At 37.7% G+C, this 16703-nt stretch overlaps 1 protein-coding gene across 2 annotated transcripts; it reads right to left on the minus strand.

Moving 5' to 3' along the window:
* Window positions 1-8: 8 nt before the first annotated feature.
* ptgis (prostaglandin I2 (prostacyclin) synthase) lies at window positions 9-13536 on the minus strand. 2 transcript variants are annotated; one of them, XM_086087908.1, is made up of 10 exons: window positions 13286-13536; window positions 12440-12563; window positions 10427-10602; window positions 10202-10342; window positions 8942-9054; window positions 8689-8873; window positions 2194-2329; window positions 1897-2078; window positions 661-812; window positions 9-347 (listed from the first exon to the last, which is right to left on the minus strand). In XM_086087908.1, exons 2-10 carry the CDS (start codon window positions 12467-12469, stop codon window positions 200-202), a joined length of 1263 nt encoding a protein of 420 aa, XP_085944034.1. In that variant the 5' UTR covers window positions 12470-12563; window positions 13286-13536; the 3' UTR covers window positions 9-199. The 2 variants fall into 2 exon arrangements, with proteins under 2 accessions (XP_085944034.1, XP_085944033.1); XM_086087907.1 differs by lacking the exon at window positions 13286-13536 and adding an exon at window positions 12795-12929.
* Between the last annotated feature and the right edge of the window lie 3167 nt (window positions 13537-16703).

The following is a 16703-nucleotide window of genomic DNA, read 5'->3' on the forward strand; positions in this document are numbered from 1 at the left end:
ATGTTGAGTAAGAGACAAGAAAGTCATCCAGTGTGACTCACATTTTAATAAAAACTTTTTAGGTCAATTATTGAATATGTTAAACATAACTTGTAACAAAACTATGTCACAACAACTACAAAGCATAACATCTGTATATACAAGAATCATTGTGAAATAAATAAATATACACATATAAATAAAATATCCATGGATAAAATCAAGTTCTCTTTAGTCTGTAACGGATTTGTAGATCTCCCTCAGGCTGGAGCATCCCGAAACCGTAGCGGCTCGGGTTGACGGGCGGCACTTGAGCCTCTGGGTCACACACTTCCAGGTCCAGATGGGTCAGCATCAAAAGCACACATCTGGATGCAAATGAGAATACAATTCAAACGATACACTCTTTGGTGTTCAATGCGCTCCAAGATAGCTTCGCGCTATCGTCAACCTTTGAAGCTCCGTTGCTCCCCGCCCGCATTCCCTTAATTACAAAATAGAAGGAATTACGACAGTAGAGAATATAAACTGGATCGAAGTGATTCCCAGCAAACGATTATGATCTGTTAAGTCGGATGAAACCGCACGACGGCCTTTGATGGTGACTAACGCATCATCGCCCGGCCTAATGCGCTGTACTGTGCGTACGTGACAGAGCGATAGGCATCTTAAGACACTCACTGTTTAATAGTTGTCACCGCAAAGTCCTTCCCCACGCACGCGTTGCTTCCCGCGCCCCAGGGCATGGTGAAGTATTGCAGCCTTCTGCCGTCCTTGTAGAAATCATCCCTGGCTGTCAGGTCTTCATTTAGGAAGCGGTCGTACTTGAAAATCTGTCACGAAGAACACGGTTATTATTATTATTATCATCATTATTGTTATTATTAGTAGTAGTAGTATAAGTTGTAATGGAAGAAGACTAGCAGTAGTAGATTAAAAATAATACAGCATAAATATTATTAGAGATTCAACCGAAATGTTCTTACCATAAATACATGTAATTTTAATTACATACTGTACAGTTGGTTACTTTAATTATATTTATTTGCAAGGTTATGAACTCATTCACTGCAATTGACGGCTCAAAACGTGAAAAATACATTTGTACTATTTCTATTAGTTTAGCATTTTTTTTCCTCTTTTGTTTACAAGAGTATGAAAAGCTAGAATTGTTTTTATTGTACATTTAGAAGAGATATAACATTTGTGATTAATTGTGATTTAACTAGTAAAGTCATGCGATTAATTACGATTAAAATTGTAATCACCCAACGCCCCAAATTTTTAATAATCTTTTCTCTTTTTTATTCATTTGCTGCCATTGACGGCTATAAACGTTGAAAATCCATTTGAACTAATTTCTATTAGTTGCACATTTTTTCCACTTTTGTTAACAAGAGTATGAAAACCTAGAATTTTTTTCATTGTACATTTAGAACAGATATAAAATTTGTGATTAATCGTGAGTTAACTAATGAAGTCATACAATAAAAAAAATTATAATAATAATTGCACGTCGCCCCTAATTTTTAATAATTTTTTTAGATGAATGTATGGCAGTGAGTGCAACAATTTCACTAACATATTATTTTTACAATTATAAAGAACGTCATTATATGTTTACAAAGCCATATTTATGCAACCCAACAGGAAGGTTTTCCTTTCTCGTTTAAAATAACTTACTTGAACCTACAGGATCCTGCGCCGAACGCTGGCCAATAGCAGAACCCGCAATATTTCTTTCTCTCTGTTCCCATTATAATTAAAATCATCCCTATTGAATTGTACTCACTTTGTCCTCGCTAACGCTAAGCTACTACCTTTTCGTTTGTTGCTTGGCTAGCGTTATTGGCACCGGGTTATTTGCACCCACTCGAGCTACCAAATGGAGTTCCTTGCCCTCTAAATGCGTTGTACCTGCGGTTCCCGGTGTATCTGCGGGTCCATTTGTGGGCTCAGAAAGGGGAAGAGGCACACTTTGTCCCCCCGCCTGAGGCGGTACTCTTGCCCGTTGGCCATGCGCACAACCTTGTCTTTCGCCACATCTCGGCTGATCATTGCAGCGGCCGTGAGTCGCAGGGTCTCTTTCAGAGCGCTGTCTGTAGGATGGATGGAGCGTGAGCTGACTTGTATAATAATAATAATAATAATAATAATAATGTGTTTTATAAACACAACAAAATGGCCGTCTAGCTATGCCTTGTTGGTACGTACCCAACACGGGTGTCACTTGGGCCGTGCTGGGCGTCTCCAGAGGGAGGCCTCTCATCTCTGACCGGATCGCCTTCATGGCTTCAGGGTGCGTGAGCAGGAAGCCGAGGAGCCAAAAAGCTGCTGGTCCAGCATTGCACTGGATGAAAAGAACGCAACAAATGTGTTAGGTATTGATATTTCAAATGGGAATTGCAGATTTAAAAAAATAAATTTGATTAGATTTTTTATTGTATTCGATTTTTAGGGTTTTACGGCGACCTTGGATGTTGTTATTATTATACATTCATTGGACACTTCATTAGATACACAGAAATGGAGCATAATTATCCTTGTACGGCACATTCAAGTGTACCTAATAAAGTGTCTGGTGAGACTGATCTTATACCGGCGGAGAGACACCTGACCCTGTCAGACAGTAATAGCTCAGGGTTCAGGGAGCTGTTCTTTTTTTTTTTTTTTTTCTGCGCTCATCAGAGCACTGACAGCCAGGCCAAATGGGCACAAGTCGCACATTCCCCAGGTAATCACGCCGGAGGAATTCAGGTGGGATGGTGAATGTGGCAGTGAGTGGCCTGTTGGATTTTTTTTATTTTTTATGATAGGATGGGCAATTTTTATTAAAAGACGATAAGGTCTTTTTTTTTTCTTTTTTATGAGAAGCTGAATGCCATTGCTGGCCTGGAGCTATTACGGCAATCACTTCTCCATAAAAGACACGACCTTCACATCTGTTCTCGTGAGCACTTGTGTTTTTAACTCATTCACTGCCATTGACGGCTACAGACATCAAAAATTAATTTGAACTATTTCTATTAGTTTCACATTTTTCATTCATAGAAAGGTTTTCATTGTACATTTACAACAGATATAAAATGTGTGAAGTCGTGAATAATTACAATAAAAAATAATAATCGCCTGATGACCCTAATTAAAGAAAAAAAATTAGGGGCATCAGGCAATTAAAATGTTTAATTGTAATTAATCGCATGACTTCAATAGTTAACTCACGATTAATCACAAATTTTATATCTGTTCTAAATGTACATTAAAAAATCTAGGTTTTCATACTCTTGTTAACAAAAGTGGGAAACAAATGTGAAACTAATAGAAATAGTTCAAATGAATTTTTGACGTTTATAGCCGTTTTTGTGTGCTGCACTAAAGACAATTAGTCTGAAGCACATGGGGAAATGCAGATCAGAAATCTTGGATTTGGATTCTTGCTGTATTGTTGCTAGGCAGAATTGACCAATTGACCCTATAACGCCAAACGTATCATATTAAATACAAGCCCTCTATTTCATGATTATAATATTTTTCTCCCCCATTAAAACCCTGACGTATGTGATCTGACCCATGCAATGCACGGATAATCCATTAGAGGGCAGTAATCACCCAGCGGATGCCTTTTCCTTGCAAGATCGCCCCAATTGACAAAGGAGAGACACCTATACTTATTAATAGTGGGAAATTTTCTTTCTGGTTTTTGGAAATACTAATATGTTTGATATGTCTGTTTATTATTAAATTTTTGACAGTTATAAATGTACGAATTGATATATCAAATATGACACAAATCAAGCCACATGTGGTAGTTGATTTGTTTTTGTTTTTGAAAAAAAAATGTTGTTGGTTCAAAAGGACCAATAAATACTCTATTTACAAAGAATCCAAATTTTCTCTCATATATTTCATGGTTCAGGCTTTATAGGGTTAAAAAGAAGAAGAAGAAGAAAAGGAAGCTTGAAACGCAGAGCTATGTTGCGTCACACGGCAACAAAAGGGCATGAAGGTCTGGCAGGAAGACATTCAGGGAAATATCGATTACTCCAAAAACAGCATTATAATGATGATTAATTTGTAAACGGCAAATTATTTTAGAATTATATATGTGTGGTGGGGCACTGCTTGACTTGCCCCTGCTGCAAAATCGTAACTGCTTTTCACTCCTTAAGCCAGTTGCGGCTCATGTTGCTCTTTCCATGGCAACTAGGGGCACAGGCTCCACTGCCCCATATGGCAAATAAAGGACGAGGAGAACCGACAGTGCTAGTCTGTATTGAACATAAAATACCTGCGGGAAAGGAAATAAATACGTTTTTTGTCCACAGTGTCATCTCCTGAGTCATCATGAGGTCCTGTTTTGACCATTTGTAATTACACTGTTTCTTAAAGTGCGGTCCGTGGACCTCTGGTGGTCCCCACAAATCCTCAAAATGGTCCTTGACTCGCTTTGCAATATAACTTTTCTGGATATCTTGCATATCTTCAAGTTCATGCCTTTTGGTTAACTTTTTTTTTGGGGGGGGGGGGGGGTCCTTTTTCTGAAGCACTGACCTAGACTGCCTGTGTTCTCACTGAAATATTCATGATGATGATGAAAACTCATGTTCCTAAATAATTTACCATTTTAGGAATCAAACGTGTTTGCTAGTGATTGTACGTCCCTGTCAGATTTGCGCGTGTGTGCTCGTGTGCGGTCGCTCGCCCTCAAAAAAACGAAAGCCGCAGTTAAATCCATGTCGGTGCTTTATTTGTTTCAGTCACAAGTGGAGAGCTGACATCACCTAGTAGCTTCTTTTTTTTTTTTTTAACCCCATGTGTGGACTTCCGCTTTTCTGCTCGCATGTGACACATTTTACAACACCTTTTCCCGTCTCACTGTTAATCCCCGTCTACTCGCTGCAGGGATTGCTCCACTTTCCACGGCAGACTGTGCGCGCCGGGAATCCCAGCAGCCATGATGGCGCGCAAACAAAAAAAGCAGGAGGACTGACTAACGGTCTTCCTCCTAATCTGGAGAGCATGCGAGAGCTTACTGAGGGTCTTTCCTCACATTGCACAACACATTGTTCCAGTGGGGTGTGAATATGTTCTGCAGCAGCAGACGTGAGTGCAATTGAAGCTTGCTATCGCCACCTACTGGTCATATAAAGCAGTAAAGTGATGAGGAATTTCAGCATTCATGACCTTATGTACAGCTTCATTAAAAATGTGTAGTGCTATAAGTGACATTCTAAAATTCGCGTTAACATCTAGCATAGCACTTTACTAGCTGCATGCTAATGTCAACTAGTTCACAGTTTTGGCTCAATTATTACATGTAGTTGTCTTATCAATATGCCAAAGTTGTGAGTTTCATAAGGAAACACATCTTAACTCATTCACTGCCATAAATTCATTAAAAAAAAAAGATTATTAAAAATTAGGGGCAAGAGGCGATTAAATGTTTTTAATTGTTAAATTCAATTCAATTAAATTAATCACATGACTTCACTAGTTAATCACAAATTCTATATGTTCTAGATGTACAGTAAAACAATTCTAGGTTTTCATACTCTTGTTAACAAAAGTGGAAAAAAAAAGGTTAAACTAATATAAATAGTTCAAATGAATTTTTGACATCTATAGCCGTCAATGGCAGTGAATGAATTAATAAAAAAGAAAGAAAATATTATAAAAAATTCGGGGCGTGAGGCGATTAAAGTTTTTAATCGTAATTAATCGCATAACTTCACTAGTTACCTTGCGATTAATCACAAATTCTATGTACAAAACTAAATGTACAATAAAAAAATCTAGATTTTCAACAAAAGTGGAAAAAAAATGTTAAACTAATAGAAATTTGAAAAATTTGACGTTTATAGCCGTCAATGGCAGTTAATCAGTTAAGATGAATATCAAGACGTTTGAGTATATCCTTGATAAGGAAGCTACTAGTGCGTGACATGCTTACTAGGTGAGTCTAATAGTGCAGCAAAGTAGTTTACTTGTGTTACTCATGCAGCAGGACAAAAGTGACACACTAGTAAGACACAGTCGTTCTACTAGTCCATTGAAATGTGTGATCGACAACAAAGAGTGTACTAATACTGTACATGGACTTTAAATACTTCCTTCATGTCATTATGATATCCAACTTAAGGTCCATGGTCCTTGCCAGTAGTACAATTTTGTCATGCTAGTTGGACAACTACATATTCATAGGCATAATAACTGTGCACTAGATAACAGCTGTGTGTTACTAAATACCACTAGTGACATTCTAAAATTCTATTAAACACCTAAAATTGCCTCACACTTTTGCCTCACTAGTACCATGTAGTTGTCCTATTATCAGGCCCATGTACTAGTTTGCTTTTTCCTTCATTATTAGGACGACTAGTATAGTTACTAGTGAGGCAAAACTGTGCCTGAGTTGACAACTGAGTGCTACTAGTGCTAATAGAGGCATTCTAAAATTCTACTAATAAACATCTAGTCACTAGAATTTCTCGTGTTTTACTCGTAGTGTGACTAGCATGCTAACGCTACTGTCAAATAGCTCCCTGTTTTGTATCACGAGTAGCATGTAGTAGTCCTACTAAAGTCCGTGTACTAGTATGCTCTTTTTGTCCTCACTAGTAGAACAACTACCTGTTACTACTGGGGCTAAATTGTGCACTAGTTGACAACTGTGTGCTTCTAGTGCTTATAGTGATGTTCCAAAATTCAACTCGCTAACGCTTCACTAGCAAAGTGATTAGCATGCTAATGTCAAATAGTTCACAGTTTTGCATTACTGGTTACAATTTAGATAGCCTGAGATGTCAACAAGTACTTCAGTGTGCATGTGCACTCAAAAGAAGACGAGGTGTGTCATCATGCCCCCCCCCCCCCAAAAAAAAAGAAATATACAGTTTTCTTGTATGTGTGATCTACAGGTCCAGGCAGGTTCTTACACTAACTGCCGTCAAGGAATCTTCCAAGCCCGGCCTTTTTTTCTTTGTTTGCTAAACGACAGTGAATTCTCACAGCCAGTTTGGGCGTGGCGACTTGTTGGATGTTCCAACGTATGATAGAAGTTTATTTAGTTTTATTATTAGCTCTGCAATTTACTGGCAAGCCCAGAGTCAGCTCCAACTTCCTGCTGATCCTGAACAGGATCAACGGTCCAAGACGGATGTTGTGACAGAAAATCATCGAGATTAGCAGATTGATGAAAACTAATCTACAGGTAGATTAACTTGCCTCGATGTCACGTAAGCTCTTTAAGCTTCACATCCTTTTGCAGTGGATTCCCAGCAATGGAGCTGGCATGTTTAAATGCCTTTGAATCACATTATACAAGCACAACAGTACAGCAATTAAACTGCTTTGTTTTTTTTTGTCATCAACTTAATGAAACTATGAGGTGGATGGAGCAGGCAACAAAAAAAAAATCATGTGGGATACATTTTGTTCATATATGACCATACATGTTATTTTTGTGATGAGCATTATGGCCAAAAAGTTTCACCTTGGTTGGTTTAATCAGTCCATTACAAAAATTCAAAAAATGTGTGAAAAAGCCTACTAGAACAACTGAAACATATTTGGGGTAATCAAAGTCACTTTCAATTGTGTCTATTGTGTGCTGACATGGTTTTGAATGTGATTTGTTAATTCCGAACAGAGCCACATCCTCTTTTTAACGAGGGTGTGCACACTTTTGCAACCATATTAACTCATTCACTGCCATTGATGGCTATAGACGTAAAGAAATCATGTGAACTATTTCTAATAGCTTAACATTTCATTTCAATTTTTATAAAAACCTATAATTCTTTTTATTGTACATTTATAACAGATATAAAATTTGTGATTAATCGTGAGTCAACTATTGAAGTCATGCGATTAATTACAATTAAACATTTTAATCGACTGACGCCCCTAATTTTATATTTTATTTTATTTTAACTCATTCACTGCCATTGACATCAAAACCTAGAAAAAAATATTTGTATTGTACATTTAGAACAGATATAAAATTTGTGGTTAATCATGAGTTAACTAGTGAAGTCATGGGATTAATTATGAAAAATTCCAAATTTTTCATCTTTATTTTTAGTAAAAAAGTCAATTTAAATCTTTTTTTTTTAAAGAAAAGATTATCAAAAATTAGGGGCATCGGGCGATTAAAATTTGTAATAATAATTGATAGCATGACTTCACTAGTTAACTCACAATTAATCTAATTTGTTCTAAATGTACAATAATAAAAAAATAATAATACTCTTGTTAACAAAAGTGGGGAAAATGTTAATCTAATAGAAATTAATTCTTGACCTCTATAGCCGTCAATGGCAGTGAATGAGTTAATTAGGGGTGTCAGGCGATGATTTTTTTTAATTGTAATTAATCACTAGTTAACTCACGATTAATCACAAATTTTATATCTGTTCTAAATGTGCAATATTTTTTTTCTAGGTTTTCATACTCTTGCTAACAAAAGTGGAAAAGATGTGAAACTAATAGAAATAGTTCAAATGAATTTATGACGTCTATAGCCGTCAATGGCAGTGAATTTACTTGTTTATTTCCCTTCTAAAATTTGCTGTGAATTGTCCCCAGTCTCATTTTCTTTCGTCACAAAAACCTTGCCTTGAAACAGGGGTGTGTAGACTTTTTCTCCCTGCTGTATGGTCCTTTAGTTTTGACAAACAGACACGCCCACTCACTCACTCACTCACTCACCTGTGTTGTCCACAACTGCAGCAAAAATGCTCTCTTCTGCATCTCAGCATCCACTCCTCCCTCCCGCAGGAATTGCCGGTAGCTCCATTGCCAGGACCACCGCTCGGCCTCGCCGACGCGCTCGTCCTTCGGCGACAGCATCTCCCACAGCCGCTCCCGCGACGAGCGGGCCGTCCGGCTTTCCCCTGTCACGCGCATTGGACATCAACCCGCTGATACGAAGGTAAAAGTCCCGTGCGATTGCGACGCTCACCTCCTTTGAGCGAAGAGCGAGCCAGTTTGGAAAGAAGATGGTCAAACTTGCGGAATTCTCCGTAGACCGCAGCGGCGTCCGGCGTGCTGGCAAACATCGTGAGGTAGCCGGCTCTGTGCACGACAGCAAGCACAACTTGAATTTGCCATGTGTTGTTTAATGAGGCTGCATTGAACCTATTATTATTATTATTATTATTATGAAGCATGGACGTTTCGCCTCTCATCAGAGCAGCCTTCATCAGTCTATGCATTGGCTAGTTAAGGGACAGCTCTAGCCTGAGTGTTGGTGGGGAAACAAGGGGTGTGCATCAGCCCAATTAAAAAAAAAAAGAAGATTTAATTATATACTAGGGATAGACCAATTATCGGCAGGGCCGATTATCAGTGCCGATATTTGGCATTTTGACAAATATCGACGTCTGCCTTTTTACAACACTGAAGGCCACTAAAGCTGACATCTCACTGAACAATGTGGCGAATTTTGTGTTTTCATCAGGATTTATTAGATGTAGAAATTTTTTTAACATGTTAAGACAATTTTTCACCGTCTGCGAAACTTTTAATGAACTTACGTATATTCGAGATGCTAATTGCTGCTCATTCACTGCCATTGACGGCTACAAACGTCAAAAATTCATTTGAACTATTTCTATTAGTTTAAAAATGTTTACCCACTTTTGTTAACAAGAGTATGAAAACCTAGATTATTTTTTTTTTTTACAGATATAAAGTTTGTGATATAATCGTGAGTTAACTAGTGAAGTCATGCGATTAATTACGATAAAAAAAATTAATTGCCTAACAATCTTTTTTTTTTATGGATTTATGGCAGTGAATGAGTTAACGGAAACAGATAGAATTTTTTTTCATGATGAAAGAAGAGACTCTAATCTTTCTTTTAGTAAAAATAGAAATAGAACACAATATTCTGTGGGCCTTGCAAAACCAGTCAAAATCCAGCAAGCCAGCCGGGAGTGAAGGGGATTGCTTCTGTGAAAATGGCTGCGAGTGAATAAGTTTAATCACAAACGAGTCCACAGCTGACAAATATTAATGCTATCCCCTGATCTAACCACAAAAGGGTAAGGAAAAATGAAAACAATTTAAATAAAGAAACCTTGAGAAAGGACGCAAATGTGGAAATCCCCCTTCCAGGATGACCAGGCTGCAACGGTGTATGTGATGCTCATCAATATGAACTAGAATCGTGCTAAAGTCCATTTAGCAAGACGAAAGAAAACAAATCTTGTCTTGTTACCTGAAGAGGAGGCTGTAACATAGACTGAAGAGTCCCTCTCGTCTCCACCCTGATTGGCCGGACAGCTGACGCAACAGCAGCTCCCGAAGGTGAGCGCTCATCGAACCGTTCATCTCCGACAGACGGACACCTCGAAAATGCCTGCGGGCCAAACGTCAAACGTTAGCGAGATCTTTCTGCACACTCGCGACACTCCCGATTCCCGCCGAGCCAATCGCTGATTACGTTTCCATAAACGTCTTCTCCGCTGCGGGTTCCACGCCGGGCAGCTGCAGACCAAAAACTCTCTTTATGAGCTGCAGTCTGCTGCGGCTCAAGTCCAAGCGGACGTTGTCATTCAGGACCTCGTCGAAGGAGTGCGGGTCTAACAGCACGGTCACGTAATGACCCGCGACGCACACCTGTAAGCACATTAGTATTTATTGCCTCACTTCAGTTTCGTATGTGACTGTGTAAGAATGAGCTCGACCCGAAACCGACACTTGTGCAATGTGCATTTTTTTCATTGTTCTTTCATTTGTAATACTTGGTTGGGTGTGTACATTTGTTTAAGAGTTGCTGCGTTCTGTCTCAAAGTATCCAGGATCAAAGTCTACGGGCATTTTAGGAATACAGCGCTATAGTCTCATTGTAAACCTTTTAGTGCTGGAGTTTTGTGGATGTGTGAAACTACCAAGGAATTGAAAATATTCAAATTAGGTCACACTTTAACTGGTCAACCTTGAACATTTCTTGCCAATAATATGTTATATGTGACGTCACTGGTCTAAACATGACATTCTGATTAACTCATTTACTGCCAATGACGGCTATAAACGTCAAAAATTTATTTCAACTATTTCTATTAGTTTAAAAAAAAAAGGCACTTTTGTTAACAAGAATATGAAAACCTAGAATTTTTTTAACTAGTGAAGTCATAAGGATAATTACGATTAAAAACTTTAATCGCCTGACGCCCCAAATTTTTTATAATATTTTCTTTCCTTTTTTTCTTATTCATTCACTGCCGTTGACGGCTATAAACGTCAAAAAATAATTTTAACTATTTCTATTAGTTTAACATTTCTAGTTAACTAGTGAAGTCATGCGATTAATTTAAAAAACATTTTTTAAACCGCCTCTTGCCCCTAATTTTTAACAATCTTTTTTTTTAATGAATTGATGGCAGTGAATGAGTTTTAATATTACATTTGTGGAGTTATGAAGCAAAATACAGCCGTTTTTATCCATCTCAGAAGGCGGCCATTTTGCCACATGCTGTCGACTGAAGATGACATCACACTTGCTCAGGTCTCAGGCAACGACCAATCACAGCTCACCTGTTTTCTGTAGCTGAGCTGTGATTGGTTGTTACCTGCGACCTGAGCAACTGTGATGTAATTTTCACTTGACAGCAAGTGGCAAAATGGCCGCCTTCTGATATTGATAAAAACTGCTGGATTTTGCTGCTTAACTCATATTCCACTCAATTAACCAAAATACCGTATTTAGACTGGTGTACATAATAATAGAACATATTATTGTCAAAAAAAAAGAGTTGCGGTTGACTTCCCCTTTAAATAATTGATTATTATATACCAAAAATGTTGAATGACAGGTCAGTTCAACTACAGTTCTACTTAGTGTTACTGTTGGCAAAATTTAGTGGTGATATTTCAAATTGCTCTATGAGTTTCAGTCTAGGGATGTTTGATACTACTTTTTTCCAGACCGATGCTTAAGTACCGATACCACTAGTACTTTTGATACATAAATTTCCCCCCCAGGAAAACAATGACAGATCATTTTAAAGAAAGACCTTAATATCCCAATATAGCATTTTCCCCTTAAAATTGCATGAAATTAATGGCATTCTTCTCATTTCCAGTTGATCGTAAAACGGCCACAAGAGGGCCGACGATACTAGAGTATCGACTGCCATGTATTTGCAAGTATACTCTATTTAGAGTGGGACCAAATAGACTCAGTTTTAGAGTCATATTTACACTTGGAAAAGAGTAAAATCGAGAATTGAAAAAATAAATAAATAAAAGTCACTTTAAAACTGAGTCAAATTTACTGTATGTAGTGCGTATGCGACTCACACACAGTGCAGGCTCTAACTGTCTGCATCAAATCTGTTTCTATTGCAAGATGCTTTGTTTTCCTGTTCCTGTTTCGCAAGCCCGTAACCCTTCGAAGGATGAATGGACGTCCGCCCCCCCACCAACCCCCCCCCCCCCCCACATTTGTACTTACGGTAAACACATCCCCGTGTTTCTCTTTCATCCGAGACAAAAACTGCGCGACATCCTTTTGAAATGCGAGTGCGTGTCCCAACCACGGGATGACACCTTTGTCCAAAGGCGGCTCATTTTCCCGTCTGTGTCAAGCGGAGAGAAAGACAGAAAACCAACATGATAAGTCAGATTGTTCATGTATTTTCCCACAAATGCCGACTCATTTTCAATGCTTATGTTGTCCTATTGGATCGCTGTGCTATCAAAACAAAGTGAATTTTGTTCGTTGTTTAAAGGATGCAATTAGGCTGATCCTGCGACCTAAGCTGTTCAAGAAGTTCTTAAATCCAAACTGTAAACAATGAATGACTTACCTAGTGCGAGGGTAATAGAGGAGAATGAGTATGAGTAGACATATAAGAAGTGATAATAGCACCCATAGCATGTCTGTAAAGTGATACTTTGTCCTTCTTCAGGAATAATGAGCTCCATAGCCAGAGGTAAGTGGCTTTATAAACGCTCCCACGCCGGGTTTCTTGTTAGGAGGCGTGGAAAGGTGTGGCTGTTGACACTGACGTGTCTTACACAATGTAACAACACTGCGGCGCGCTGACATACTCCCATTAAGACAACATAGAGTGGAAGCATCGATCAAGAAAAACAAACAAACAAAAAAGCTATTACATAATATTGTCATTTTAGGGCGCACTTGCTAGCTTTGTTTACTTATTGTAAGTGACAGATCAAATTCTCTTTCAAATAATTGTACTTAAATGATGGAATGTCATCCTCCTCATCATTACCATCATGGACTCATATTACATGTCCGCGAGGGTTGATGTTGGGACATGCTTCGGCTACTTACATACTTCCAGGCCGGCGTCATTCGATTCCTGTGACGTGAGCCTCAACGTGGCGAAACGAACTATATTTAGGATTTCACCGTCAAGATGAGCAGGCACACGTAAGAATGACACACGGAAGTGGAGCCTCGGGCAATCTTAACTCACGTTAAAGTGTATCCAGGGGAGGTTGTTTTGTTGATACTTGTGCCACATCTGACACTATGTAATGAGAATGAGTAATAGTGTTTTTAAAGTATATATAAACACAACCTTCTTCCTTTTCTTCTTCTTCTTTTTTTCTTCTTCTTCTTCTTCTTCTTTTTTCTTCTTCTTCTTCTTCTTTTTTAATGAACTGCAGTTAGATTTTGGACACACAATAGAGTTTGGTGTGTCTACCGCACCAGTAGAGGGTAGTAACGCACTTTTACAAAGTCGTACTTAAAAATGTTTTTTTAACGGTCAACATGGCTTTTACCATAGTGTAAATTTAGATCAGGGGAGGTCAAAAAAAATTCTAGAGCAGTGGCTTTTAATATCTGATGCATTAATTAAGCATTTGATTTGAGTTTGTTTTTTCTTAAAACTGGTTACCAAAATAATATCAATATAATATATATATATATATTTTTATTTTTTATGTCTTTGTTTATTCTATTCAATAATGGGTCCCGTGAGGGCAACACTAACTTCAGTTTTCCGCTCAAATTAACTGTTGTTTCTCATTTTGTCCACTGGAGGGCGCACTGACTACCACTTAAATGACATTCTGAAATATGTCTGTTACTCAGCATTTGATCTCCCTTAATTACGCTTTTTTTTTTCTCCAATAAATCTCAGATTACTATGCAATAAGATAATATTAAATGGGAATATTTTCAGAATGTACTTGCAACTATTTGCCAAAAACACAAACAACAACAACAGGAAATATTTTTGACCTGTTATAGTTTATCAGGCGACGGACATACTGGTCCGGCCCACCAGGAATAAATTTAAGTGAAAGTGTCCCCTGAATTTAAATGAGTTTAACTGCTATAAATAATACATTCAAAATAACAATGGCTTAATGATTAATAAATAATTATTTACATATTTTACATACTACTGCACTTTTATTTTTATTTTTTTTACCTGATCTACAAATGAACTGGCGTCTTTGTCCATTTTAAAAATTGAATTTGAGCACAAACGTTTTCCCTCCTCTGAACACACTCATTAAAAAAAATACTTGATAATCTGCAGCTCACCCACAACCCTAATGAGGACAAGTGTGAAAGGAAGTAGATGTTTTTTTTTTTTTTTTTTCAAAACATTCCATTAAGTTAGCAATCGAAATGTTCCTCACTGTTTCTTTAGAGTGCAAAACAAAGAAGCAACAAACCAAGGAATGATACACTGTCCTCCATGTTTACACACGTCAGAGGGACAAGTTATGCGAGCTATATGAGGAAGACTATAATGACATTTTTGATTTGATTCTGTGGATAAGTTGAGGCGCTCGTATGGGAGATTGCTATAAAGGTGCTGTAATCAAAATGGCAGGATATGAGGAAGATGCACGGAGACTAGAGAGATCATATGTGCTTGGAGCAGAGACGCAACAGGGCAGGCAACCCAGACACTTGCCTAGGGCCCGAGCCGTAGGGGGCCCCAAGAGACGAAACGTTGGCCCTTAGGGACAAAACAATGGCACTGCGTTAGACAGTGCGACAACGTGTCGGAAATCACCCGCAGGCAGCCCCTGATTAGCTGTTGAGTGCTACTAGGGGGGCCCCAAGCAACGGCGGATATTAGTCCATATTCATGACTCCGTCGACCTGTCTGTACTAATATTAAAGAAAATAGAACATGAAAAAAAAAAGAAGTTTTGAGTGCATCAAATTGTCATAATATATGTCAACAGTGAGTCGCAGGGAAAAAAAAGACTGAAGTCCATAATGGACTTCATAACAACAAAACTGAGGTAGTCTCTCTAAGACTGTCTGATATCTTTTTTTAAACTCAACTTGCTTTTTCAACAGCCATGTTATAAATAGGACACGCACAATACAAATCCTCAGGGTGGATGGACATCACAAGTGAATACATCTGTATGCAGTAGACCTTTGCCAGCCATTTGTTGTTACGCGGTGAAGAATTGACCGTAGAATCTACAGTGGCCTAAAAGTTACCAGTTAAAATCTTAGCTAATTATTGTAAAAAAAAAAAAATATATATATATATATATATATATATATATATATATATATATATATATATAACAGCATATTGCTGTAATATACAGTTTTTACTGTATATAAATTAGTTACTGTATTATTAATTTATTTTATTTTATTTTTTATTTTTTTCAAACAGCCATTCAATGTAATCTAGTTGACAGCTGTTTCTTGAATTCTAAGAAATTAGTCAGAATTTCGGAAGCACAATCACCTCAACAATATGTACAGGAAGGTACGTTTATGAATAAGATTCTAGTGGAACCAACGTCTTCTTCAAAGTTAAAGCTGAGTGTTGTGTTGTTTTTACTTTTTACCAGCCGTTAACTTCCCCTTACCTTTGTGTGACCATGAACTCATTCACTGCCATTGATGGCTATAGACGTCAAAAATTTATTTTAACTAATTCTATTAGTTTAATATTTTTTTCCCCCACTTCTGTTAACAAGAGTATGAAAACCTAGGGAAAACATATTGTACATTTAGACCAGATATAAAAGTTGTGATTAATCATGAGTTAAGTTAATTGAAGTCATGTGATTAATTACAATAAAAAAATGTAATCGCCTGATGCCCTAATTTTTAATAATATTTTCTTTAAAAAAAAAAGACGATTTAAAAAAAAGTTTTTTTGATTGCAATTAATCACATGACTTCAATAGTTAACACACGATTAATCACATATTTTATATGAAATACAATAACAACTTTTTTCTAGGTTTTAACAAAAGTGGAAAACATTTTAAACTAACAGAAATAGTTCAAATGAATTTTTGACGTCTAAAGCCGACAATGGCAGTGAATGAGTTAAAAATGAGGCGCATCCGCGAAGCATGTCACCTGTTCATTACACCTGCATCTTTAAAGTTAGAGCTTTTTTTTGGTTGTTATTTTAGAAATAGCATTGATAAACTTCTTTTGACTCTACTAATATGACAGTAAACAATTGCATTGTGGGTGACCTGGAAGCCAATACCAGCTGACTGGGTGAGAGAGGTGGGGCACACCCTGGACTGGTCGCCAGCCAATCGTACGATAGACAAAAACTCATGATCGACGAGTCATCGATGAGTCGAACATGACGGGAATGATTTTGGAATGTGAGAGGAAGTTACCGAAGATAGATAGATAATTTATGCATGCAGACAAATGGTGGTGTTGAGGGGAGGAGACTCAAATTGACTTACAAGTCCATTCAACCTTTTCATAGAGAGATAGAGAG

Source organism: Leptonotus elevatus, chromosome 10, assembly GCF_054856555.1.
Source record: "Leptonotus elevatus isolate MCC_2025b chromosome 10, RoL_Lele_1.0, whole genome shotgun sequence".
In the NCBI taxonomy this organism is placed as follows: Eukaryota; Metazoa; Chordata; class Actinopteri; order Syngnathiformes; family Syngnathidae; genus Leptonotus; species Leptonotus elevatus.

What these genes read in the sequence shown, in the direction of transcription:
- ptgis (XM_086087907.1), bottom strand. Translation starts at nt 12,865, where the DNA reads ATGCTATGGGTGCTATTATCACTTCTTATATGTCTACTCATACTCATT. An exon ending in TGTTACAGCCTCCTCTTCAG is followed by an intron (nt 9,055 to 10,201) that starts GTAACAAGACAA and finishes TGTCGTGCACAG; the next exon opens with AGCCGGCTACCTCACGATGT. An exon ending in TCGCTCTTCGCTCAAAGGAG is followed by an intron (nt 8,874 to 8,941) that starts GTGAGCGTCGCA and finishes TGCGCGTGACAG; the next exon opens with GGGAAAGCCGGACGGCCCGC.